This window comes from Carassius auratus, chromosome 3 (assembly GCF_003368295.1).
Source record: "Carassius auratus strain Wakin chromosome 3, ASM336829v1, whole genome shotgun sequence".
Taxonomy (NCBI): domain Eukaryota; kingdom Metazoa; phylum Chordata; class Actinopteri; order Cypriniformes; family Cyprinidae; genus Carassius; species Carassius auratus.
In genome coordinates, this window is record NC_039245.1 from 25,729,829 (window position 1) to 25,755,364 (window position 25,536).

Below are 25,536 nucleotides of genomic sequence, written 5' to 3' on the forward strand. Positions count from 1 at the left end.
AAACACAGGAAGACAAGCTCACCTTTCCAAACCAGCCGCTCCCGATCTCCTGAATGTAACTGAGAGAGTGTCGTGCAACGTGAGGACCTGATGAGACGTCTGCAAGGCCAAACATCAGACAAACATTGAGATCAATGCGACCAAATAAACAGCAAATGAAAGGAAAAGGAAAGAGTCACTGTAATGCTTCAGCTACTCTGAATGCTTAACATGAATGTAAAACCTCCTGAGTGATCCTTAAATCTTTTAAAATGCTGTAATGTTTCCAGTTTTATCCGTACATAAAATTATTTTCATAGTTGATGCAATGCAATCTCTTTTTAGAGATTGAATTTCTTTTAGTTTGCCAAATAATATGCACATATAAAAAAAAAAAGAGAGCAATGCACATGTTTCTGACCTGTTATCCGGGGCATCTGGAGGTGAGGTGGTCCAGGGAGGGGCACAGGTGGAACAGCGAGGGTGTAAACCTCCGCAGGCGACTGCATAGAGGGCGTGTCCTCCGCTGGGGGCGTGAAATCAACCTCATCCTCAAAGTGGTCTTCAAACTCCTGACACATTACAAATCACATTGGAAATGAAAACTAGCGACAATCAAGAAATACTCTAAAAGACAGAAACTGGATCAAGCAATACAGACTGAGAGAGCATGCGAGAGAGCATTTCACTCACCTTAAAGTTGATCTCTTGCTCTTTGCAGCAGGAAGCACAGTTGAGCAGCAGTACCAGAAGGGCCACGGACACAGCCAGAGACAACAGCAGCGGGACGGTCAGAGAGAAATCCACGAATCCAGCAGCCTCTGCTGAACACAAACACCTGATTTAAGCTCAGTGTGTTACGCAGCAGATGGATGATGATAAAGCCATAATCTTCTAGAAGGAATCCCTTGTGTAGAAAGCGGGGTTATTTGAAATGAGAGAGACCACATTTAATCATTCCTGTGCTCCAGGACACTGAGTAGCAACACAGCAGGTTACCATCAAGAGAGGTTAAAAGCCTATTTAGCACCAAGAACTGATTATAATAGGAGCATTTTGCACTACACCACATACATCTGATGTAAAAACAGTGTACAGTTAAGCCATCAAGCTTTTATTTTGGTGGTTTGCTGGTAAATAAACATGTTTTCAAAGTTAAGCCTGACACTGTGTTCATTTGCACTCATGCAGCTCATGTTAAGAGTCACCGTTTCAATACCTCAGAGCAGCTTAGGCTAATTTACTGTAAATTTAACTAAATCATACACTGAACAAAATTATAAAATGCAACACTTTTGTCTTTGCCCCCATTTTTCGAGAGCTGAATTCAAAGATCTAAGACTTTTCTATGTACACAAAAGGCCTATTTCTCTCAAATCTGTCTAAATCTCTGTTAGTGAGCACTTCTCCTTTTGCAGAGATAATCATCCACCTCACAGGTGTGGCATATCAAGATGCTGATTAGACAGCATGATTATTGCACAGGTGTGCCTTAGGCTGGCCACAATAAAAGGCTAGCGTACATGATTAAAAGCAAAAAGCCAAAAATGTGATGGTGTCCTGAATATTTAAACCGGGTTGTGGGACACCTCACAAATGGTGTCTTAACCAATTAGATATTGTCTTTGCTCAGGGCATTATATATTGCTTCTCTCAATGCATAAATCAAATGTTATCTTATCAGTCACGTGGTCTGAATTTTCTCGCTCTTGCGGAGTATAATTTTGGACATAATTTCTATAACAAGAATATGATCATATATATTCTATCAATCGATACTGTCAAGTATTGATTGATAGAAACTTTACATAAATATGAACCCTTACTTAAGCTATTCAATAGTTATTAAAAAGCCTGGTCCTTGTCCTGAGTGGGGGTAAACCAGTCCGAGAAAGTATGTAGCTCATGATTTTTATCATGGATTTACATGTGATGGTCAGGCTGTGCATCTCCTTGACCATTAATCTTGGTTATTTGCCCCAAATTTGACAACCGCCTTTCGACTTGGAATTATCAATAATTGTGCTTTTGTGTTCAAAGCGGTTCAAATTGCTAGTTAGTGGATATGCTTCAGACTCTCTGTACTAGGATTGGATTTACAGTATCCTGTGTCTTGAGCCTTTCCTTGGAATTTGACTCCTCATGTTTCAACCATGCTCCTGACCGAATCTTTAATTTGTCTGGTTCGCTCTGAAACCCTACAATTAAGTAGCCTGTAATGGTAAAGCAATGAGTTGTATTCACATAGTGATAAAGTCGTTTGAGTGTTATGGGAACACTCCACTATTTTTGAAAATAGGTTCATTTTCCAACTCCCCTAGAGTTGAACAGTAGTGTTTTACCATTTTCGAACCCACTAAGCCAATCTCCAGGTCTGACGGTAGCACTTTTATCTTATTTTAGCATAGATCATTGAATCTGATTAGACCGTTAGCATCTCGCTCAAAAATGACCAAAGTGTTTCTATATTTTTCCTATGTAAAACTTGACTCTTCTGTAGTTACATTGTGTACTAGGACAGACGGAAAATGAAAAGTTGTGATTATCTAAGTCTATATGGCTAGGAACTATACTCTAACTATACGGCGTAATAATCAAGGAACTTCACTGCTGTAAAATGGGATTATTTCAAATGCTGTGTAATATCATTGCACCTGCCGCAACTTTTCATTTTCTGTCAGTTTTAGTACATGATGTAACTACAGAAGAATCAAGTTTTCAATAGGAAAAATATATAAATTATTTTGTTATTTTTGAGCAAGAAGCTAACCGTCTGATCTGATTCAATAATCTATGCAAAGCTAAGCTATAAGTGCTACCACCAGACCCGGAGATCGACTTGATCGAATGGATTCATAAACTGTAAAACTCAAGCGTTTAAATCAAGGAGATTTGGATAATAAGCCTAAGTTCCTTTAAGGATGTCAAAAACATCCATACAATGACAATAAATGGTATCCAATTAATGGATAATATTAATTAACAAGTATATGTACTGAACTGAAATGTTTACTGTGTCACTGATCTTCTGCATATGATGGTTACAGTAGCCTTCACATAAAATCTTTAGTTTAAGATTTTTGGAGAATAAAATTAGCACACAAGATACTAGGGATGCACCGAAATGAAAATTCTGGGCCGAAGTTGGAAATTTTCTTTGTACTTAGGGACCAATGGTATGAGCATTTCAGCAGACAGCTGCTTGACTAAAAGAGTTTTGCACTTGATATGAAGCGTCTTCAGATGAGTCTGTTCTCTCAGCTGCCTACACACAAACCATTCGCAGGACATTTTTCTCTGAACGGGTCTAACAGCAGTTCAGATATCAAGTGTTGAAAGGCTGGATGTGCTTCAGCACCTGTTCTGTCGCTACAGCACTATTAACACCACTCTCCATTCCTCTCATCAAAACAAAACAACCCTCTGTGGTTCAGAACAGCAGGCTGCATAATTGGTGGCAGTAGAGGTCAGTAACACAGATCTCAGATCAGATGAGTTGGGCCGCCAGCCTCACATGGGTCCATGCGTGTTTGGCGTGTTGCTAACCCAGTAGTTTGTCTTTCACAATTAGCTGACAAGGATGTGTATGTATGGATAATATGCTAGGACAGGTCTTTCATCAATGGCTGGTATGATCTCCCATAATAGTAATAAATGTGACTTCAGTAATCCTACAGGCCACACACACAACCATGAAACATGAGGAACAAAGACGGAGCTATTTTGAACACTTACTTATAAAAGGCGGTTTGTAGTACGCAGGTCTTAGTGTGTGTGAGATTTACTCCTGATGTAAACTTCAGTGTTTGCCGTAAACATTTTTAACTATATTTACGTCTGTTTTAAAGTCACGGGAACAGTTTGATATAGCAGGGGAAAGAAAAACAAAAACTTGCTTCTTGCTTTTTATATAATAAAACAAAAAGTTTTAAGTCGTGCTTTACTAAACAAACAAAGAATCGGTCTTAAAAAAAAAAATCTGTCAATGCTGCTGCAACCAGCTGAAAAATACTCCGCAGTTTACAGACAGACAGCTGTCAGGATGAGCCTTTATGCAAAATGGCAATACGTCTGTGAATTTCAAAGATTTACAGACAAGGACACAACCTTGAGATGCAAGCTATATACACTAAAGAAATGTCTTAAATGTATTAAACAACAAATGCATCTAATAAAAGGACAGGGAGCTTTAAACAGTGTGCTTGTGTGTTAGTTTGTCTGAAACACTTAATATAATAGGATCATTCACTTTTCCCACAGCCATTTATTCTGTTCTCTGTATTCTTTGTAAGTATAAAATATATTACATGCATAGACAGTTTAAGTCAGCTTTAATCACCTTTTGGTAATTCCAAGACTTAACTGACCATGACACTGCTTGCACATAGTATATTTCACAGTTTGATATGAAAGGATACGCACAAAGGAAGCACGCACCGACGCTTTGAGCGCAGGACCGTCCGTGCTCGCTTAACTAGCACCTGATGCTAAAGTGGAGCACATGTCTGAAACGTCTCCTGTTCAGTCATTCTGCGACTGAATAAATTCACTTCTTGTCATGAGAAAAAGTGACAGAAGCAGCAGTTGTGAGTGGGTTGGCTAACCATAGCCCCGCCCCTACGTTAAATATTTTGAATGCGTTAAACTGAAAAAAATGATCGCCTTCGTTAACGAGCTCTTGGATGTACATAGGAGGCCTATTGCTAGGCAGCCACAAGAGACAAGACCCAGGCACATGAAATAAACTCATGTAAGCACAATATAATACAAACAGCAAGTAATCAGAGACAGCTGACTGTGTAGAAAGAGCACCCACCTGCCAAAACAACAAGACGGTGAATGTAACTGTTGCTTCCAGAACTAACACGCATATTTTTACATTTATTAAACCTGATCTTACAAGATAATCAAGTTAGTTACATACAGCAAATCTGGTAGCGGTGACAAGTTACTAGAAATTTTATTTTGCAAACAGGTGCAATGAATACACAACATAATGTACTTCAAATGACAAAACATGACAAGAAAGCCCAAACTTTATGGATTTTATGAAAAATAAAACAAATAATGATTAAAGAGCAGGTCATATGGTATTTTTAAGTGTCCTAATATTGTGTTGGAGTCCCCTACAACATGATTAAATGCAACTAAGGTCAGAAAACTGTAATTTTCTTAGAATATACATTTAATATTAGAGTCATTTGCCAAGGATTAGGAAGCGATTTGTTTCCAATAGCAACCCTCAACATTGCGAGTAAATCACTAAAGTTTACTCTATGGGACTAAATGATGTCTATTGTTAGCCGTTGGCTAATACATTTTTAGATTTTACTCGCCAGTGTGTGTGTTCATGGCTATTATAAGATTAGCACAGATATATTTTCACTCGCTGAACACTGACTGAGTTTCTCTCTCTATCAAGCGATCTGTACTTTTCACTTCATCTCAATGGACGCACAGTACACCTGTATTTGATGCTCTGTAAACTCACTGTGTGAAGGCGCTCAACTCACCGTCGCTTTGCTGATAGCGCTGTTTCTCACACACGCACAGAGAGAGAGAGAGAGAGCGAGAGTCTTCCCACGCTGAATCGACGCGCTACATGTAAAATATATTATTTGTTGTAATCTCCTGCCAAAATAACGGAGTTCGTTTTGAATTGTTTAGCTTTTTAGAACAAGCAGGAAGATAAGCCGCAGCTCATCAATCCATAGTGCATTGTATATTGTGTCTATGGTAGTAGAATTTGTTGTAGTATTAGCTTTTAATAATACTTAATATGATCCATTACAACTTTTTTTTTTTTTTTTTTTTTTTTAACAGAAACCCTGAATGACCAACAATATCTTTAGCATCACCAGAAGTAAAGTCAGAAGTACCTCCTCTCCTAGGTTCATGAAACGGTCGTCCATAAAATTCATTGCTGTTCTGATTCCTAAATGCATCTACTTTCAGAAGCCCAAATAAAGTGCTTTTGCCTAGATGTCCATCTCCCTGACATGGCTGCTTCAACACTAACTGCAGTTTCTGAAACCACACCTTTCTTCGTGTGAACATTTGGGCAGCATTACACAAATATTTCCACATAGTGATGTAGATATGTGGGGGCGTGTCTGAATGAGCCGTTTTAGGAGGGCGTGGCAGAGTCTTAACTTTGATAAAGAATATCTCTTTGGATTTGAGACTTTAGTCTTTACAACTTTACAGATCTTCTTCATGCACCAAGAGCTTGTAACACTCCAAAGAGAAAAGGATCATTTAAATTGCATCATATGACCCCTTTAAGCCACAGTTACTACAGGGACAACCTGGGGTTAATCAAGAGCACAGCAGTCCATAGATGAGCCCTTGAAGGATGTGAACGTAAAATTTCACAACACCCAACTTTGCAGAAAGGAGGTCAGAGGTTTAATTATTAATAATAAATGGTGTCTCGTTTACATCAACAGTTTCAGACATAAAGAGCATGGTATACCGAGTGAGAGTACTAGATTACTTTTTAGTTGATAGTAAATCTATAACAATGCTACATCATGTGCTTTGGACACCAAGCAATCAAAGTCTAAAAGGCCAATGCATCTGCGACCAAGCGAGAGCAAAAGGAGGCAAGCTTCCAGCTCAGTAACAGCATAGGTTATGAGGGGTTGAGAGATGTGCTGATCATTACAGCGGTCAGACTGAACCCTGAATCCTCTGATGACTGATGAGCAGTGGGCAGCAGCACAATCACCTCCCCAGTTGTTCTTCTTATCTGAGTCATGACTTTATATCATGACTTGGCAAGCAGCACAAATTATTCAGCTGCTTCTCAGGCCAATAAACACCAAACTGTCAGCTCTTATTTCAGCTCTCTTGCATAATGAAGTGATGTCTGCTCACACAGAAGTGGAGATGACCCAATTGGACGAGGTGTTGTTTTCTGGATTTTGCATAAATGTGGACAGATGTTAGGAGTTTCAAGTAAGGATGCAACACAAAGACACTAATCATCCAACAAGCTAACCAATTATTGAATTTAGATTTAAAAGCCACATGAAAACAAAGCTAGATCTTTGCAGGTTCTGTTAGCTTTGATGTCATTCACATCTAGTTCCAGAGCTCGTGAGTCAGTAGATCGTGTACACGAATTCAGTCACTGGTAAGTTTCCTGACTCACTGCACGCTGGGACAGTGATCGCTTGAATTCCACTGATATGACTATGTACAGCGTCATCGGACAACATAGTATATAAATACCATATTTTTCGCACTGGACTAGAAGTCGCATTTATTTAAACCAAGTACCAAGAGAAAACATTACCGTCTACAGCTGCGAGAGGGCGCTCTATGTTTTCAGTGTAGACTACAGGAGAACTGAGCAGCATAGAGCGCCCTCTGGTGGCTAGAGACGGTAATGTTTTCTCTTGGTTCATGTCAAATTAAGTCCTTGAGCCGTTTTATTGAGTGCCTTGACTCTTTCACTGGATTCATACCTAAGTGCATCACAAGTGCAGCGCTGTACCATGTGAGCTACCGAGCAAGTTTACAATGTCAGGAAAAAAAACATAAGCCTACATATGGAGCCAGATATGTGATGATTTATTAGGTATTAGTTTTTAAATCATGCACTATGGCAAACGCGTTATGAGGTCATTCACTGAATAAAAAAAAAATGCAAACCGATAAAATAACCACAATTTTATTGAAAGTAAAACAATGAAACTGGATCAATATATTATTTTAATTCAGCTATAAGTAAAAATAATCTGATTTAATTTACATTTAATTATTTTTAGTTTTTTTGCAATTTTCCAAATAATGTATAACCCTACAAAGCTTTTATTTTCAGAGCATGTGAGCAGAGCATAGTGTCACGAGAGGGTAGCGTCGTTTTACTAGTGTTACCTAGTACAGTACCATGTTACAGCACAGTAGCACTATTGCAAACAGGAACAAGTATAGGCCAACTACTTAGAAATTTCCTGTCAGCACATTATTTGAAGAGAATAAAAAAAAAACATAGCAAACAGTAGGAGAAAGCGCAATCTATTCGGCTCTCTAAATGAAGCATACAGACTTTATTAGAGCCACAGAAAGACAAATGTTTCATTGAAAAATCCGCAATATACAATTTTACAGTCTAGGGTAAAGTCATTATGTACATTAACTATGATTTGGGACAAATATAATTAGGGATTAACGATTTTGGATTTTTGCAGATATCCGATATTTTTCAACTCATTTTGGCCGATAGCTGATGCCGATACTTATAGTATATATTTATTTTTGTTTGGAAAACCACCAAGTTTCTCCTGTGCAGAACTGTTTATATTCAAATACCCAACAGAACTTAGAAGAATACTCATGAAGACAGCCATTCAGACATACTTTTGTGTGTATTTACTTAAGATGTGAAAGAAAACTCAATTTGGCATTCACCATGTGTGCACACAGAAATTATATATCACAGCGTGTGGGTACCGTATTGAGATCTCTTGCACTAGAATGGCTTAAAATCACTTTAATATTTGATCTGACAAGACTTTAAACACGTGAGAATGATAAACTTTCTTGAGGAAGTGGCACTGGCCCAATTCGTTCAGATAGGTTTAGGGGTCATTCTGCTATGCATTCTTATATTAAATACAGCGATTCAAAACAGTGAATCTAATCACCATTCAGGCAAAGGTTTGCTTCAACAATTGGTGTGTTTAACTTGAAGTGGCTTCACGCAAACCGATTGCGGTACTTTGATGTTAAACACTGACTGGTCAGCACAGACACTTCAAGCAAACACACCTAATGACAAGCTATCTCGGCATAATTTTTCATATCGAGCCGGTGCCTTTATCGGCCGACTCAGTTAATGGTCTGATAATAACGTGCATCCCTAAATGTAAATGTCATTTAATCAAAACTGTGAATGGCACTCTGTGGCGAGGCAGGATTTCTGTCAGCTGAATAAACATATAAATGTCACTAGCTTTAAATCTGCAATGTCGCTGCTAACAAATACGCTAATGTGACCAGCTGGATATAAACTAATGCACAGATGGTAACAATCGTGACATTAAACATTTGGGTCAGACTTGTGTGTGTTTCGGCCACGTTAGCCTTGAAAGCAATCTACAGATCTATTTCAAATTCAACATCTAGTCAACAAATTAATTACATAGTAAGCATATGAAAACATGAACTTTAGTATACTGTTTACACACGTCATTGTCTGTTTAATCCACATCTGAAGTGTCCATGTCAAAACAAACAGCACGGATTATGGATTTTTAACGATAGCCAATAGTTCCTGCAATCAACTATCAGTGCTGATTAATCGTCAAAACTGATCAATCGGTCGACATCTAATGTATAAATACGTTTTTGTTTTGCAAAAATGTAGATAGTAGAGGCATGTTTTTCCAATGAGCATGGACAGAGAAGCGTTTAAACTACACATGCAATGTGGTCAAACTGATTTAAGACCATCTCAGAACACAAAAATCACAAGACCTCGTTTACACCTGTATTCATCGCGGACAACTTCATTCAATTTGATTGGCATTCAAAACATTAAATAAAAAATTAATGCCATGTGTTAACAGGGTCTAAGTCTTGTCACGAGGTCTTTCATTTTTAAGACAATATGAAAATGTTTAGATAAATGTAGTTTTAAATATTGTGGTCATAATTATCATTATATTTATTAATAGCCTTATACTGATGATTTGGGGTTTACATTGTGTGTTTCAAGACTACATCATGGGTCTATATTGGCTGACTGTCAGTGTGCTAAAAATAAAGTGCTGTGTGGGTGAACTTCAGCAAATGGAAAAAGGAGCTTGTACAATACAACATTTGAAAGATTATAAAGGATTATGGCTCTAAACACAATCTCTGCCACAAAGCCGCAATCAAAGCACCAATTCTGTTCACCTTGTCTAACAACAAACCTTATGAACAGTTGATTTTAAAATGTGTAGTTTTGCATACAAGGGTTATATAATATTTATATTATATTATATTGCATTTATTGCTTTTATCCAAAGCGAGTGCATACAGGCAAACATTTTCTACCTAACATGTATTCCCTGGGAATCGAACCCACAACCTTGTGCTGCTTACGCAATGCTCTACCACTGAGCCACAGGAACACTTAGGGTTAGTCTGTCCAATAAATCACTCTGTCTGTAAAGAATTAGCGCTGTGCAAAGGTGTTTCCATTTGCTAAAATGACTGTCTGACTGGTTTAAGCACTGTTGTTAGATTTCTAGATTGAATAATGACAGCATGACTGCAACTACCCAACTGAAAATAAACAATGATGATTATGTCACGTTTTGTCTGTAAATGATAATCTTTTTTTGACAACACCCCACAAGGTGCAGGAACAGGGCGTTTCAAAAAAACGGCTTCTGACTTTCAAGTCTGGTGCTGGGAAATTGTGTCATAGGGGCAAGCTGAAACACAGTCAAGACAACTATCAATAGCCCTCCTTCCACATTTAGCTCATCTGCATGGAACGATGTGAAGATGCAGCAGGGGTGAGAAATGAAAGACGGCACACACACTCACACACTACACAGATGACCAGAGAAGAAATGCAGAGTAAAACAGAAAGACAGTCTGACTGTGACTAGGTAGGTAAACATACCCAGACCTAGATCTGACAATTCAAAGCATTATTTACAAAATATAAACATTTTATGTCCATTTTTGATTATGTTCATGTGTATAGGCCCCAATATGCGTCAAACGAAGTTCTTTTTCGTTCTTTGCTTCAGGACAAAAATAAGTTTGAAAAGGCTGAGCGACGGTACACTGTTAATGAACTTTCCAACCCCCCCGCGCTGCAGGAGGTGGGGTGTAGATTAAAGTAAAGATGTCATGATGCTCGCAACTCAAGATTCATGTCTGCAATACAAGACAACCACTCCATAATCAGTCCTTTATGGGAAGTGTGAATGGCTCAAAGTCTGAGAACTTTAGCATGATGTGGACAAAAAATACTGGAGTCAGTTTGTTACTTTATTTTATTATTGTTCATTTATTTTATTAAACTGGATAAATTGTTACACCATTTTATATTTTATGTGGTGCCATGATTTACTTTTGATAAAAACAAAGGTTTATTATTGTATATTCGTTTGGCATTTAATTTACTGTGTACCCTTTAAATTCGCGACAAAACAACAACAACAGCAGCAGTATGGCGTAACATTTATCTGAAACTCATTTATTTAGTACTTGCCACCTTATTTCTTTACTCTTTCTTTCAATCTGTTCATGGCTTTGGAAAACTTGTTTGGGATGTTTCTCTTCATCGATTTTTGCATTACTCCTGGTCGTCGACACCAAGATCCTTCCAATTTTTTTCTAGGAAGTCACTACTTTCTCTGAATCTTTAAAGTCTGTCGGCGAGCGATCGTACAGGTGTGGATATATCTGTGCAGCTCAGCTATTCGACACTCCAGCGTAATCAGGAGATGTTGCTCTACTGTAAGACCTCCACAGAATGAGGAACGAACCAAGAAAAAAAACAATCAAGCGTCAACGAAGGTGGAGTTTCAAAACACACTCACCGATTGCGTAATCACCACGGACCAATAGAAACTCAAAGGTGTTTAGGAGCCAAAGCAAACTCCCCCAGAAAGTTTGCTTTGGTGAGCTGTCGAACTGCCAAAACAAACTCAAAACAAACTTTGTTTCGGCCGTATTTTGTTCTAGATTACGTCATATTAGTTCGTTCTTCAAATGCGTTTGAAGTATACCAGGGCCTTATATTTTGCCTATTTAAAACATAAGGACTAAAAGTGTCTGCAGTTTATATTTACAATTAAATATTTAATCATAACTGTCATAGCAAAACTGTTGTGCATGAAGAATCAGACAGAATTAAGACCAAATTTCTGATTTCTTAATGCACTGCATCAGTTAAAAGAATCCCATCTGAATCCAATCCCCATCAGGGTATATATATTAACACCCGAGCAGCACCTGCCTGATGTTTCAAAGACTGCTGATCAAGCCTGAACCCTGAATACAAATATAATCACCAAACCAAAGCAGTGAGGACACTCCATCTGGGTCAGCGCTATTAATCAGCAGACTTCATCACATTGCGCCGACTGCTTCCCTCACTACATCATCATCAGTACTTGCTAATGAACCAGACCATTTGCTTACTGAGAGACAAATGGCCCAATTGGCCTTGTAGAAAGTGGTCTTAAAATAATATTCAAAACATGTAGATGGTTGATGGGATCAAACATGATTATAAAGTGCTTGTAATTACAAAGTCATCTTTCTAAAAGACCTTCTAACCGTGTAAATCCTTCAGCACTGATAAGAGGGCCATGCTTGGGTTTACGTGTTGGCTTACTGTAAGTCATGCCACCTGTTATAAGGAAGTAGCCCCAAACACCTTTGTCCAAACAAGTCTACTGTGTTTTACATTATGGGTGGCACATACAGTTTGGGGAACGTTCACTCGAAATGACAGAAACAAATCCTTTCAAATAATAAAGATGTGCTTATAAATAAACCCCATTTGTCTTTTTGACTGAATGAGGTGTATTTCTCGTCATGCTCTATTTCTAGACATAAGCAACGTAATGTAACGCTTGGTATTTTAATATGACATTGGTATCACAAGAGTATCTGTGACAAGAGCTCTTTTCAGTCTGCTAGTTGTGTTCTGTTTCACCTGATTTTTATTTTAAAATGTTCCTGCTGTAAGTATTTGGAGAAGACAACAGAGACTGTGTTCTTGTGGTCTACTCTCCTGATTCAATGAACATGAATAATTCACTGGAATGAACATGTTTTTCTCCTCAAATCATCTCTCGTGCCTCTTTCCCAGTTTGTTTTCACATACAGAGTTTAATGGAAAATAGTTTAAAGAGGGCAAATATGATTGATGGCAACAATTTATGACAGAAGCACTGAATAATACATCAATGTTCCAGATAATAAACTTTGTTTCATTCACGCAACATTCATGTACGTTACATAATAAAGACATGGACTCGTATGAGCTTTTGGGGTTATTCACGGTCTGCTGAAAGTAATTTGTTAATACTCTGACATTTTAATTCTCTTTATGATGTTCATTGGTTGAAGGGTAAAGAAAATAATCAAGTCCCACTGTACAAACGCTATAGCTCAAATAGGGATGGGCGTATTACCAAAAGCTTTAATTTTATATTTTATATATCGATAACGATATATATCTTGATATAGTTATTTTTTCTTTTAATAAGGTTTTTTATGATATTAAAATTTGATACCATAGGAATTTCATAATCCTTGTCAACAATGTCAATGTCAAAATAATACAAGAAAAAAAAAGTTTAAAAAAAAAAACTCAAGCTCACTGGAGATACATAAACAGTCAATGGTGAAATAAGAGCAAGAAACGAATTACAAGAAAAGGACAAAAAATACAATAAATAAGAAATACATTGTGTAAATGAATTAGTCTTCACTGTGTAAGTTATATCCATCTATATATCTATCTATCTATATATTATATATATATATAGCTCTGTTGTTTGTGTTTCAACTGCCTAAAATCTGTTGTTTTAAACTGCATGCAAACATTAAGTTTTCGTGACCATGCACACAGCAACGTGACGTGAGCGCATACATGCTGTTATTCACTTGTCTGCCTACATGCCCGTGTAATGCATGTAAGACTGCAGTCATCCAAATAATGAAAACGTACGGCTGTCAACAATGTATTTTTCGGCACCACGAAATAATCGATGGAGCACAATATGAATCGATAGACTTTTAATTTCGTCCATCCTATATATATATATCATCATATTGCCCACCCAGCCCTGAGCTCAAACTAATTTGTATTGTATCTAATTGGTAACATTTTAAGTACAGTTTCTCTCATAACTCGTGCAAGCCATCATGGGGAGGATGAAAAAGGTGGACACCTGATCTGGTTTTAGTGAAACCGCTAAAAAGTGTAAACCATACATCAAAATGGTTTAGCTTAAACACCATCAGTGTCATGGGTTCGATTCCCAGGGAATGAATGAACTGGTAAAACTCTATACATTTGATTCAATGTACGTCGCTTTGGATAAAAGCATCTGCAAAAAGCATGGAGGATGTCAGGTGTTTTTCCATAAGCCTCTGATGACCGTATCACTTACTCACCACACATCTGCTTGCAGTGACTTCATTCTGAAGCCCAACACAAAGGTTTAAGATTTACCTGTTACACAACCCTGACTACTGACTCATTAATAAAGTGCTCATGATCAGTCAACATAGCATGCATTTCCTGTTCCAAACCAATGTTGATGTGGATTAGTGCTTATTTGTTGATAGTTTTGCTCACTGTCAGGGTGGTTTGTTTACACACAGGTCAGGTGTCACCATCAGAAAATCCTTCCAGGATAGTAACACGGTATTCAGACATATCCCATGGTAGTATTGTTACTCTGTTATTTTGTAAGTACCATGTAAATATGGTATCACCACCACTGTACGGTTTAGGATAGATGGCATACAGAAACAACCACTCAATATAGGCTATTTTAACTCACAATGTACAACAATAATGACTATTTTTGCATTATTTAAAGGGGTAGGTTTAGGGTTGAGGTAGGTTTAGGCGCTTACAAAACAATCTAATGGGTAGGAAATTCAGTTTTTTGGTCGCTTCCGGTTTTTGCTGTGTATCCCTTTTAGCCACAACCCCACTAACGTTATACCATAGCAGCCGCATACCACTATTATAAAGGAAACCATGAGTGAAATATGAGCAGACACACATTATAATGTGACTGACCGTGTTTGACAACTCACCTGCGTGTGTATTTGAGACAGGAGCAGCTTGTGTGAGACTGGCAAATCCTAGTAAACACACACCTCCACGAAGAGCCTCCATCCTCAGCACTAGGGCTAATCCACTACCTCAGCTACCTCGAAACAGCTATTACATCTGAATAAATAACGCAGATGACGCCTGAGCTGGCTCATCTATGTCTATGTACATCTAAATCGTTATGTCCGCCGTGTCAAAGACGCATGTTGTGTGATATTAGTCATGTGTCGCGTTAATGAGCGTTAGCTAACGCGACACTGCTGTGGTGTTCATGAAGCTAAGCTAATGCTAACCGCTACCGGCGTCTTACTCACGAATATGTCTCATCGTTTAAAACCGCTCGTTCGTTTACTAGCTCTCTAAGACGATTAAATGTGAGGACAAGTCTTTTCCACGCGGCGCTGACAGAAACGGACAGCGTTCAGATGAGCGGCCGTGTTATAGAGAGAAAGGGTTTCGATCAGGACGAGCAACACTGAACCTGCATCAGGAGGAAACCGTGAAGCTGACACAACATCCTGCTGATGCTCAACCACTGGACTTGTGTTAGAGCACAGGAGTAACTTATACTGTTTCTTGATATTTATATGGGAGAATAATTATAATAACATCTGTAAATCTATATAGACAGATAGATAGATAGATATTGATATACACTGTGTTTCTATCTATCTATCTATCTATCTATCTATCTATCTATCTATCTATCTATCTATCTATCTATCTATCTATCTATCGATATGTGTGTGTGTGTGTGTGTGTGTGTGTGTGTGTACATACCCTGTTCATTTTTTCTATACTGGTGGTGGAGACTTAAACCTGAATACACACCAACTAATTGAAGACCTATTGGGTACAGAAGCTTATAAATCATACAAAATGAGTTTTTTTGAGATTGTAAAAACACAGAAAGTTTCCTGTGAGGGGTAGGTTTAGGTGTAGGGTTGGTGTAAAGGGTGATAGAAAATACAGTTTGTACAGAATAAAAACTGTTACGCTTACGAGTCTTTACAAGGATAGTGAACCAGACGTGTGTGTGTGTGTGTGTGTTTGTATTAATTTGTTTTGTATTTGTATTTTTTTATAATAATGATGCAGACGTATGAAGATAATGAGAACCTCTGAAATTCTTCTGAAATGTTTTGATTGTTTTGTTCAAGGTAATGGAATCAGTTGTGTTTTATAAACAGTTTTAGGCATTTGGGGTAAAAAGCCTTGTTTTTCAGGATAAAGGCCACCTTTTTTGTTTTAATTTGTGGATTGAAGAACGTTGCCAGTAAAAAAGTATTAAAGGTTTTTTTTTTTTTTGTCTCTTATGCTCACCAAGGCTGCTTTTATTTGACCAGAAATACAATAAAAAGCAGTAATTTAAGTAATTAAAGCTGAGTTTTTAGCATCATTACTCCAGTCTTCAGTGTCACATGATCCTTCAGAAATCAGTCTAATATGCAGATTTCTGCTAAATTATTATTTGTATTGAAATATTAATTATGGTTCTTACTATCAATACTGACAAAAATTTTGCTGCTTAATATTTTTGTGGAAATCATGATTTTTCAGAATTCTTATACGAATGACGAATGGAAAATTCATATAACAGCATTTATTTAAAAAAGATAATAATTAATTGTAACCTTATAAATGTATTTAATGTGCATTTTTGACCTATTCAATGCATCCTTGCTTAATGGAAGTATTAATTTCTTTATTTTGTTGTTGTTGTTGTATTAAAAAAATTACCGATCCCCAACTTGTGAATGGTGTTTCCACAAAAATATGAAGCAACTTACAGCATCATAGCTTCATTTAATAACAGCAGAAGAAGGAGCTGTTACAGAACACCTGAGATGAATGAAATAGAAATGAAAATGGTGTGGAAAAAAGCTTTTTGCCCACTCACTATTGCTCCTTTATGCACACTATACTGTATCACCTGAGAATCCCACTCCCCAAAGCCTTTTCCCAGCTCACCACCAAACATATTTTTCTTTTTTTTTCAACAAAAATGGGTTTGTTCCTCCAGTTTTATGTATAAGGTTCTAATCTGTGCCTTTTACACAAAGAAAAAAAAACACAAATAAAGATCAGCCTTCCATTAAGTATTGTTAAAGCTATGAAAAAACACTGCATCTAGCTACAACTTTTAACTGCTTTTAGTATAATCAAACAGTTCCAATCAGGTTAAATCTTTGATTAGAAATGACAGAAATTATTATAAAAAGTTAAATAGGTGGGAAAATACTTAAAACATAATGGTGTAAAACAAAATGTTCATAGCTCATGTTAGTTAATGCATTGACTAATTTTCCTATTTTATTTACAACTTTTATTTTAGCTTATTTGTTTTATGAATATATTAGTAAGGTGACCTCATCTCAACACCATTAACATTGTTGTGCTAATGATCTGCTTGGATTAGCTAATAAGGAGGGAGGTGTTTTGTGGCCTCTTTGGGTTTTGGGGCATGGGTTTTATGCTCTCTCTGCTCTTTAGGTCCCAGAACTGCAGGAGAGGGTCTCTGTGTCTTCATTGTTGCTGAGGATACATCTGAGGAGCACACATCACTTCCACAACGCATCCAATGGTCAGTGTCATCTGAATCAGAATTTTTAACAAGTTGTTATTTTCATTGCAATGCATTGCATCCATGCATATTCCCAAGGTCATACCTAATTATAAGGCTAGCAGCATTTTTGTAAATGCTTATTCTACTTTATTGGTACATTCAGATTTGACAGAAAAGCTTGTAAAAATGTCACTGCGATGATACAAATACAAATAAAACATGCATATTGGTTTAATACTTTGATGGCTCTCTAATGGAAACTTCTGTTTGTAATACTTCGTTTTTGAAGAAACATGGCACTTGCAGGACACCTGAAGCAAGATGACATTGATGCAGCTATCCAGGCTTGTCACGGTGTCACACACACACACACACACACACACACACCAGACAAGCAGATATCAGATCACATACTTACTGTAATTATTCATCCCAAATGCCACACAATAACATGTTGTCCAAACCGATGGAATATAGCAATTTTTTTAAATCACATGCACATATTTTCAAAAATGATGCTAGAAAAAGGCCTACTTTTAAGATTTATTCATTTGAGTTATATGCATATTCCATCCAATTTAAAATAAAACAATCAACTTAACTTGATGCATATCTGTCACTCATTCATTAAACGTCTTAGAAACAGGTCAGAAAAAAATCATGGCATAGTTTGTCATTAACTTTTGGCATCTACTGATTTCATTTAAATAATCCTAATTTTATAGTGTATTTATTCAAGCATAAATCAACATGAATCTGTACACCATGAAAACAGTTAGGAAGTATAAGCATTGTGAATATCTCCAGCGATGGCTAGCTGTGTACTATAAGCAATATTAGTTCAATTATATGAGATTGAATAAAAATAGCATTTATAGATCATAAGTATATAAACCCAGTTATTACTGACAAATATGCATCACATAATGTTTATTCGTTGGTTTATGTTAAAACTGTGCTCAGTCCAAATGGATGGACATTTTGTACAAAATGCAAATGCATAAACAGTCTAAATATTTTCATGTTGTTGAGCATTTTTTTGTCATTCAGCCCCGGGACTTTCAACCACAAGACAAGTGTGACTGATATGTAAAGCTACTTCAGACGGGGAGAAGGAGTTCAAGGTCCTGGACCAGGTTTATTGAAAAAGAGGAGCTGAAGTAAAGCACTCTTTCAACCTCAATCACAACTTGTATTATTAGTATGCATTATGTAATTGAATGGTTGCATGCTTGTTCCAGATGCTTCCTCCAGAACGTCTGCTCAAAGGCCAGAGAGCTCACGGAGGACGAGACCACCTCTCTCTTGGGAGCTGGGGACAGTGATGGAGACGGCAAAATTGGGATGGAAGGTAAAGCCAAATCATTGCTCATGCCTTTCAGATTAGGCCCCTGGGAGCCGTACTCCTATTGAAACCAGGGCTCCTCCTTCAGTGTCTGGCTCTTCTTTCAGCCTGAGGGACTTATCAGCTGGACAAACGAGAATTAGACCTATTCTTCTTCATTTACTGGATAACGTACAGACGAACTGATTATCCTAAAAGACTGGGAAGTCCAGCAGGGTCTTTTCTGCCTCTGTCAGTGAATCTAATCTAAAATCTAAATCTAAAAAAAATTTATATTATAGTAGATTAGATTATATCTAACATTTGGGGTTTTTCACCTTGCTGAGATGAAAATGTGATGATTCTCTCTTATTTATTTGCATGCATTACCTGTGAGTTGCTCATTAAAATATGTTTAGCAAGTCTTTTTGTAGTAAATGTGCAAATTGGGAACAAATAAAAAACTTGCTTCTGTAACTAGTGATCATAGAATATGAAACTGCTCTATATAATCAAAGTCTCCAAATACGGAAATTATTTTATCCAGCTTTGCCTTGTGCGATCTTTTATTATATTCAAGTGTATGAAATACATGACAACAATAAAAAACAATAACACAATAAATAAAATCTAATCAAAATCAAATAAAATAATATTCATTTAATAATAGAAGGATACACTGCAATATATATATAGAGTATATATATATATATATAGAGTATATATATATATATATATATATATATATATATATATATATATATATATATATATATATATATATATATATATATATATATATATATATATATATATATATATATATATATATATACATCTGTTTCAAAGTTATAAATAAAACAAATATTATGGAAGTACGTTTTACTAGAAAATACTGTCATTCTTTATATGTCAAAATGTCATGTTTATTTCAATGTGTACAATTACTTCGTAATTATTTGTGAAATGTATAAGTTATTTCAAAGTGAAAATTATTTTCACTATTTTTTTTGGGGATAAAAATAATGGCTCAAATAATTTAAAAGATTATCAATTATTCAAAATTCAAAACTGCAATTAACCAATCTGTTTTACACTGCTAAATAAATAAATAAACAACATAAATAAATAATTTAAATGATATTCATTTAATAATAGAAGGATACACTGCAAAATATATATATATATCTTTCAAAGTTCAAAACCTGAGATTATTGGAGTGCGTTTTACAAGACAATACTATTTAAGTCTTTATATTGTCAAATGTTCATGTTTATTTCAATGTGGTAAATTTCCTCGTAATTATTTCACCTATAGCTAGTTTTTTTATTATTATTATTCAATGTGTCACTTTGCCATTTCTTTGTATTTCTTTGAGAAATTTCCCAGCAGTTTCTGAATACAAATTGCTTCAAGATAGCTCCAGCACCAATTCTTTTCTTAGCCTACAATAAAACTCAAGCGTGTCATGAAGCTTTCATCCTCAGATTGCACAATGTAGGCCACTAATAATTCAATCTGAACACTGAAACCAACAATATCAGGACTCCAGCCTGTGACACGAACACACACCTCTGCTAAAGTTTCGGTATTGATTATAATAAGCCACCGAGCGTTGCTCTGAATTATTCTTATCATGCAATGACATGATTTACGTCCTCGAGATGCTGTTTACTGCAGCGCAGCTCTCCGTCCACAGTTTCTAACCTGGAAGAGAAACCCGATCCGTCCCAATCAAACAAACACACGTTCAGTGATATCTTGATGTGTTCATCAGCCCTTTTGTACTGGAATATCAAACTAAAGAGGACTGAAAGTAAACATCTTCTTAAGCGTCTGTTAAACCCGAGCCGGCTGAGAGAGGAGGGCCTCAGGATCTATAGGATCCCACACATGGTTCTGAACATGGTTTAGGAGACTAAAAATAGCCCAACTTGACTACTAGACACATTTTTTCGACACTATTCCAAACGTAGACCCACATGCCGTATCTGTTACTGAGCATCGAATTCCTGTAAATAGGGAGGCTGAGGGTATATAAGCAGGGACCCCCAGAAGTGTTAGTCACACCTCGACTAACTCCTTCGGTTTTTCACTCGCCTTAGACAAGCGCAAGGTGAGTCCATGCAGCGGATGCATTCGTCTACAAGGGTTCGGCGACATATTAATGCTTTAGGATCAGGCTTTTCAAAGAAAACAGCACGGGACAGGGCCTGTGGAATATGTTGTGTCAGGAGCATCAGGAGACCGCTGTGGATGCAGAGGCTGAAGACCGGAGACCTTGAACGCTAAATGTCCATGGCTTGACGCTGAGGATAACTAGATGATAAAGATCAGTTAGTGTTAACTGCTAGAGAGCATGGGTCGTGCTTTAGTGCTCTTGGCCTCTGTTGATACGTGCAAATGTTTATGTTCAGGCACTTCAGATCATTCAGGATCCGAGTTGCACTTTAGAGCGTCCGTGATGCCTGTGTAGGAGTCGTGTTCGAATCCGTGGGGGGGACGCGGAGGTGTTTATTGGTGCATTGCATTGCATACATTCTGTGAGTTGTTCTGATTCAGTGTTTTGCTGTTTTGCAGCTTAATCAGAACCAGAAACATGGCCGTTGCTGCTATGCTCACCGCAGCTGATGTGGATGCTGCTCTCGCTGCCTGCCAGGGTAAGACATCACGTCTCATATTCACAACTGGGTAAACACGGTGTAATGAATGCCATCTAGAACTCATTAACAACTGCTTAACAGATCAGCAGTTTGTCTACGTTCAAATTCAAAGATGGGATAATCAAACAATGCTGTTTCTGACCGAACGATCTGTGAAGAACCGCAGTGGTGTTTGCTAATGATTTCAAAGAGATTCATTAACTATTAGCTGCTGCTAAAAACACCAATTCAGTCTAAAGATTTGATATACATAACCCAATATTGATTCATATAGACTAATAAATAAACAAAGAACGCTTAAGAGAGGTGTAATGAATATAAATGAGTGTAAGTCTACAAAGATCTTTTATATGTTATATTATATTATGATCTAATATTTCAGGTATATGCAAACATGGTCTAAAGGTTTCTGCTTAAATTGTTGAAATTGAAACAAAATTTTTTAATTTTTAATAAATGAGCTGGACTAAATATTAAATTACATAGGAACTCCTTTAACACTATTTTTAAAAAAAAACTAATAACCTAAAAATGCTAAAATCTTTTTTTTCCTACGTCAAAAATAAACCAAAAAGCATTAAAGGAAATCACATTGAAATAGCTCTTTAAGTTCACAATTACAGGTTACCACATAGTGTGTGATAGTTTTGATTAGTTTAATATTTTTGGTCAATACGTAACCCTTATGAAAAATAAGTTTATTCAAGTGTGCTATTAACTAAAAATAGGAAAATTTGCTTTTAGTTTACTTTGTATGTACTTTTAATGGGCTTTATGTACTCCTTAAAATGTACTCAAAATGAAATTTAAATATACTTGACTTATACTTAAAAAAAAATACTAAATATATTTGAGCTATACTCCTAGAATCTGTGTTTTCATTATTATACCATAGAGGGCGCTAGTACACATCTTCTGCACAGAATTAAAAAATAAACACAAGGGAAGAAGAAAAAAGAAACACCTGATACTAACAGATGTAATTTAGTTCAATAGTGTTGATCGACTCCATCTATGATTTGGTTATCATTCTGAATCCAATTCATATTCTTTTTTCAGCTTTTTGTTCAAAATGGTATTTCTTTATTTTTTTATGAAACACGTTAAAGTGTTTAAAAAATAATGCATGAAGCTAGACTAAAATGTTTTTGTTTACAAGCAGATAAGTGTTCTTTCTTTGGATGTTCAGATATTCCTGTAGCAAAATATATACACATTAAAACCTAAATAGGGACATAGTAGTATACTTAAAATATGATGTAAAGTTCACTTAAAGAAAACTTATGAGTATACTTGCAGTATAAAACTACTAAATTAGTAGTTTACTGAGACTATACTTCAAAACTGTACAAATTATTTAATTAGTAAACTATCAGTATAACTATAAGTTCACTTTTAGTATAATTGCAGTACTAACTACAAACATAGAGGTAAACTAGTTGTGTACTCAGAGTTTGTATACTTAAAAGTGTACTTTCATATACTAGAAAGTGGGCCAATTTAGTCCCAAGGAGTATTGAAACGATACACTTACAAGTATACAACTAGAACACTGATATTTGTATATTTGCTATATAAAGTATACTACATTTTGATAAAGGAAAGATATCCAGACAGGGTTATCTTGCATCAGCCTGAAGGGGTTTATTCTGAGATAACAACCAGCTGGATGTACATTATCCCGCTTATTACATGGCTAAAAAGATCAGTTTTTACCAAATGATTGCAACACGAGGTGGTTAACAGTGTTGCCAAATCCGCGTATTTCACTCTGATTTAAGCGACCCCAATAACGTGATATTTAGCCTCTAAAATGTGAATTTTATCAGGGGAATCCCACCACTAACGTGTATTTTACACATATTTTTTTTACCAGGGGATCCCCGTTAAACATGATTGGGCTAGATTTGAGTAGCAATAGAGCAGGTTTTGTTGGGAAGACCTGGCAACCCTGGTGGTTAAGTGTTTTCAGTCGCAAGATGGCGCCACACAGTCAACGACAGCGGAGTGACTCGTTAAGCATATAAGGAGTGCCAACTCGTAGTACCCGGATGAGCAGTGTGTTGTTCAATTTGGCGGTTGTTAATATGTGAATAACATACCGCTGGATGGCGCGATTGACCAATCAGAATCAAGTATTCCACATAGCGGTGTAATAAACTCCTATATAATATTTCTGTACATTTTATTATTTTTATTCTAAAATGTGAAAAATATTAAGAGGAAGACATGCATGTGCAAACCTTTGACTGGTGAATACTGAAAGGAATGCATGGGTTTTGTCTGTTTTGTCTATAACATTTTGATCAGATGAAATACTGGCTTTTTTGCAGCTGCTGACTCCTTCGACTACAAGAGCTTCTTCGCCAAGGTTGGTCTGTCCGCCAAGTCCGCTGATGACGTCAAGAAGGCTTTCGCCATCATTGACCAGGACAACAGCGGCTTCATTGAGGAGGAGGAGCTGAAGTGAGACTCTTTATCAATCATTCACACTAGATAGTGTAAAAGAGCGGCAGTGGAGGGCTTAATAACAGGCCTGTGCTCTTCCTGTAGGCTGTTCCTGCAGAACTTCAAGGCCAGTGCCAGGGCTCTGACCGACAAAGAGACCAAGGCCTTCCTCTCTGCTGGTGACAGTGATGGTGATGGCAAGATTGGAGCTGAAGGTACAGGAAAAATGGCATCTTGACCCCATTTTACATCTCGGATGAGATCAAGAAGAGTTGCATAGATAACAGGAAAATAAGTGCTTTTTAAGCTTGGTAGTGTAGCTTGGCTTGTTTTTTTGGCGAGAAAGCTTGGGAATATACTCCACAAGTCGAGTAAAGCCTAATAATTAATTTATAATTTATTTTTCATAATATTTAACGTTTTCTTAAAATGTTCAAAAAATTTCTAATTGTAGATGTCATTTTGACATATATATTCTAATATTTACTTAAACATACATTTATTCATGTGCACATAAAAAAAAAAAAAAAAACACAGTTAATTATTAACACATTTTCCACACATATAAATGTATGTATTTATTTGTTTTCATCCAGTTTCAAGTTCTTTGCATGGAAAATTAGCAATAACTTTTTTTTGAGTGAAACGTTTTTTTAAAATGTAAATGAATACACATAAATGCATTCACTTTTCCAGCCAATTTAAAGTTTTCCACACATATAGATTTATTATTTTTCATTTCTTTATTCTGTTTTTATTGAAATTTTATATTTTCGACAACATTTTCTACCATTTTATGTGGATGCCAACAAATGAAACATAATTTTTTTTTTAAACTTTTCAGATTGTATATGTACTTTTTACATATACACTTAATATTTACAAATATTTATTCATATACATAATAATAGTATTCATTATTATACAGTTTCCACACATAATAAGTATTTAATCTGTAAAGTAGCACAGTTTAACAACACTATCAGGCCCCTTACAATATTTGGCAATGAAATTGGTGAAATGTGCAGAATTGCCTAACGCTGGTCTCATCTTTGTCTCATCTCACAGAGTTTGCTGCTCTTGTAAAGGCTTAAATTTGCATCTGACCAAGACCCTTCCAATATCAAGGAACCAGAACTCACGACAGCTCACATCTTTCTCAGCTGAACTTTTTTTATATATGATCTTATTTATGACTGACTTTGGACAGTTGGCTCAGTTGTGATGAGGGTATTGTTTGTGTTAGTTGGATGTTGTATTTCAAGCCCACTGGCTTGTGCACATGTACAATCTTGAATGCACTTCTGGGGAAGAGTGAAAAACGAGGAATAAATATAGTTTTGGTGTAACATGTCTTTGAAGCAGAGTCTTTTCGCTTTGTGCCTTGGCCGCTAATCGACGTTCCCCTTCCGCTGTCGGACGTTACTCCCGGGAAGCTCTAATGACAATGCACTCATAGTCAGGGATGTCCTGCAGGCCGCTCTTGGCACGAGGCTGGCCGAGGGAAGGCCCAGAGATTTGCCGAGATCCACTGGAAGGGATTTGCAGAGGATAGTTTTCACATGCCCAATTAAGAGTCCATGGCAGCTCTCTGAATGCTCAGAATAGCTCAACAAACACTCAAACAAAGTGCCAGCCAAGCTCAGTCGTCCAAAACCCATTAAACGCCCTGCAATGGGCACGACTTCATTAGAGCCACTGGCAATGCTCTTGTAATAATGTGCTACTAACCATA

At 36.7% G+C, this 25,536-nt stretch overlaps 2 protein-coding genes and 1 long non-coding RNA gene across 4 annotated transcripts in view; 2 read left to right on the forward strand and 1 right to left on the reverse strand.

Annotated features, from left to right (window-relative positions):
* LOC113052446 (serine/threonine-protein kinase LMTK2-like) overlaps positions 1 to 15,315 on the reverse strand; it is a 30,369-nt gene extending 15,054 nt beyond the window's left edge. The window contains exons 1-4 of one of the 2 annotated variants that reach the window (XM_026216887.1): positions 14,782 to 15,315; positions 673 to 800; positions 401 to 551; positions 23 to 99 (exon numbers count right to left, since the gene is read on the reverse strand). In XM_026216887.1, coding sequence (XP_026072672.1) covers positions 23 to 99; positions 401 to 551; positions 673 to 800; positions 14,782 to 14,863 — 438 coding nt within the window. In that variant the 5' untranslated portion in view covers positions 14,864 to 15,315. Of the gene's footprint in view, positions 1 to 22; positions 100 to 400; positions 552 to 672; positions 804 to 14,781 lie in introns of both variants that reach the window. The other variant, XM_026216882.1, reaches the window with a different exon arrangement.
* On the forward strand, positions 15,228 to 18,716 carry LOC113052494 (uncharacterized). Its single transcript, XR_003277046.1, has 4 exons — positions 15,228 to 15,359; positions 17,294 to 17,384; positions 17,656 to 18,526; positions 18,608 to 18,716. It is a non-coding gene; the product is annotated as an uncharacterized LOC113052494 (long non-coding RNA).
* A 2,023-nt stretch (positions 18,717 to 20,739) lies between these two features.
* LOC113052474 (parvalbumin beta) lies at positions 20,740 to 25,154 on the forward strand. Its single transcript, XM_026216903.1, has 5 exons — positions 20,740 to 20,806; positions 21,271 to 21,350; positions 23,687 to 23,819; positions 23,907 to 24,016; positions 24,870 to 25,154. The coding sequence occupies exons 2-5, from the start codon at positions 21,290 to 21,292 to the stop codon at positions 24,893 to 24,895; spliced, it is 330 nt and encodes a 109-aa protein (XP_026072688.1). The 5' UTR covers positions 20,740 to 20,806; positions 21,271 to 21,289; the 3' UTR covers positions 24,896 to 25,154.
* The last annotated feature ends 382 nt before the right edge of the window (positions 25,155 to 25,536 follow it).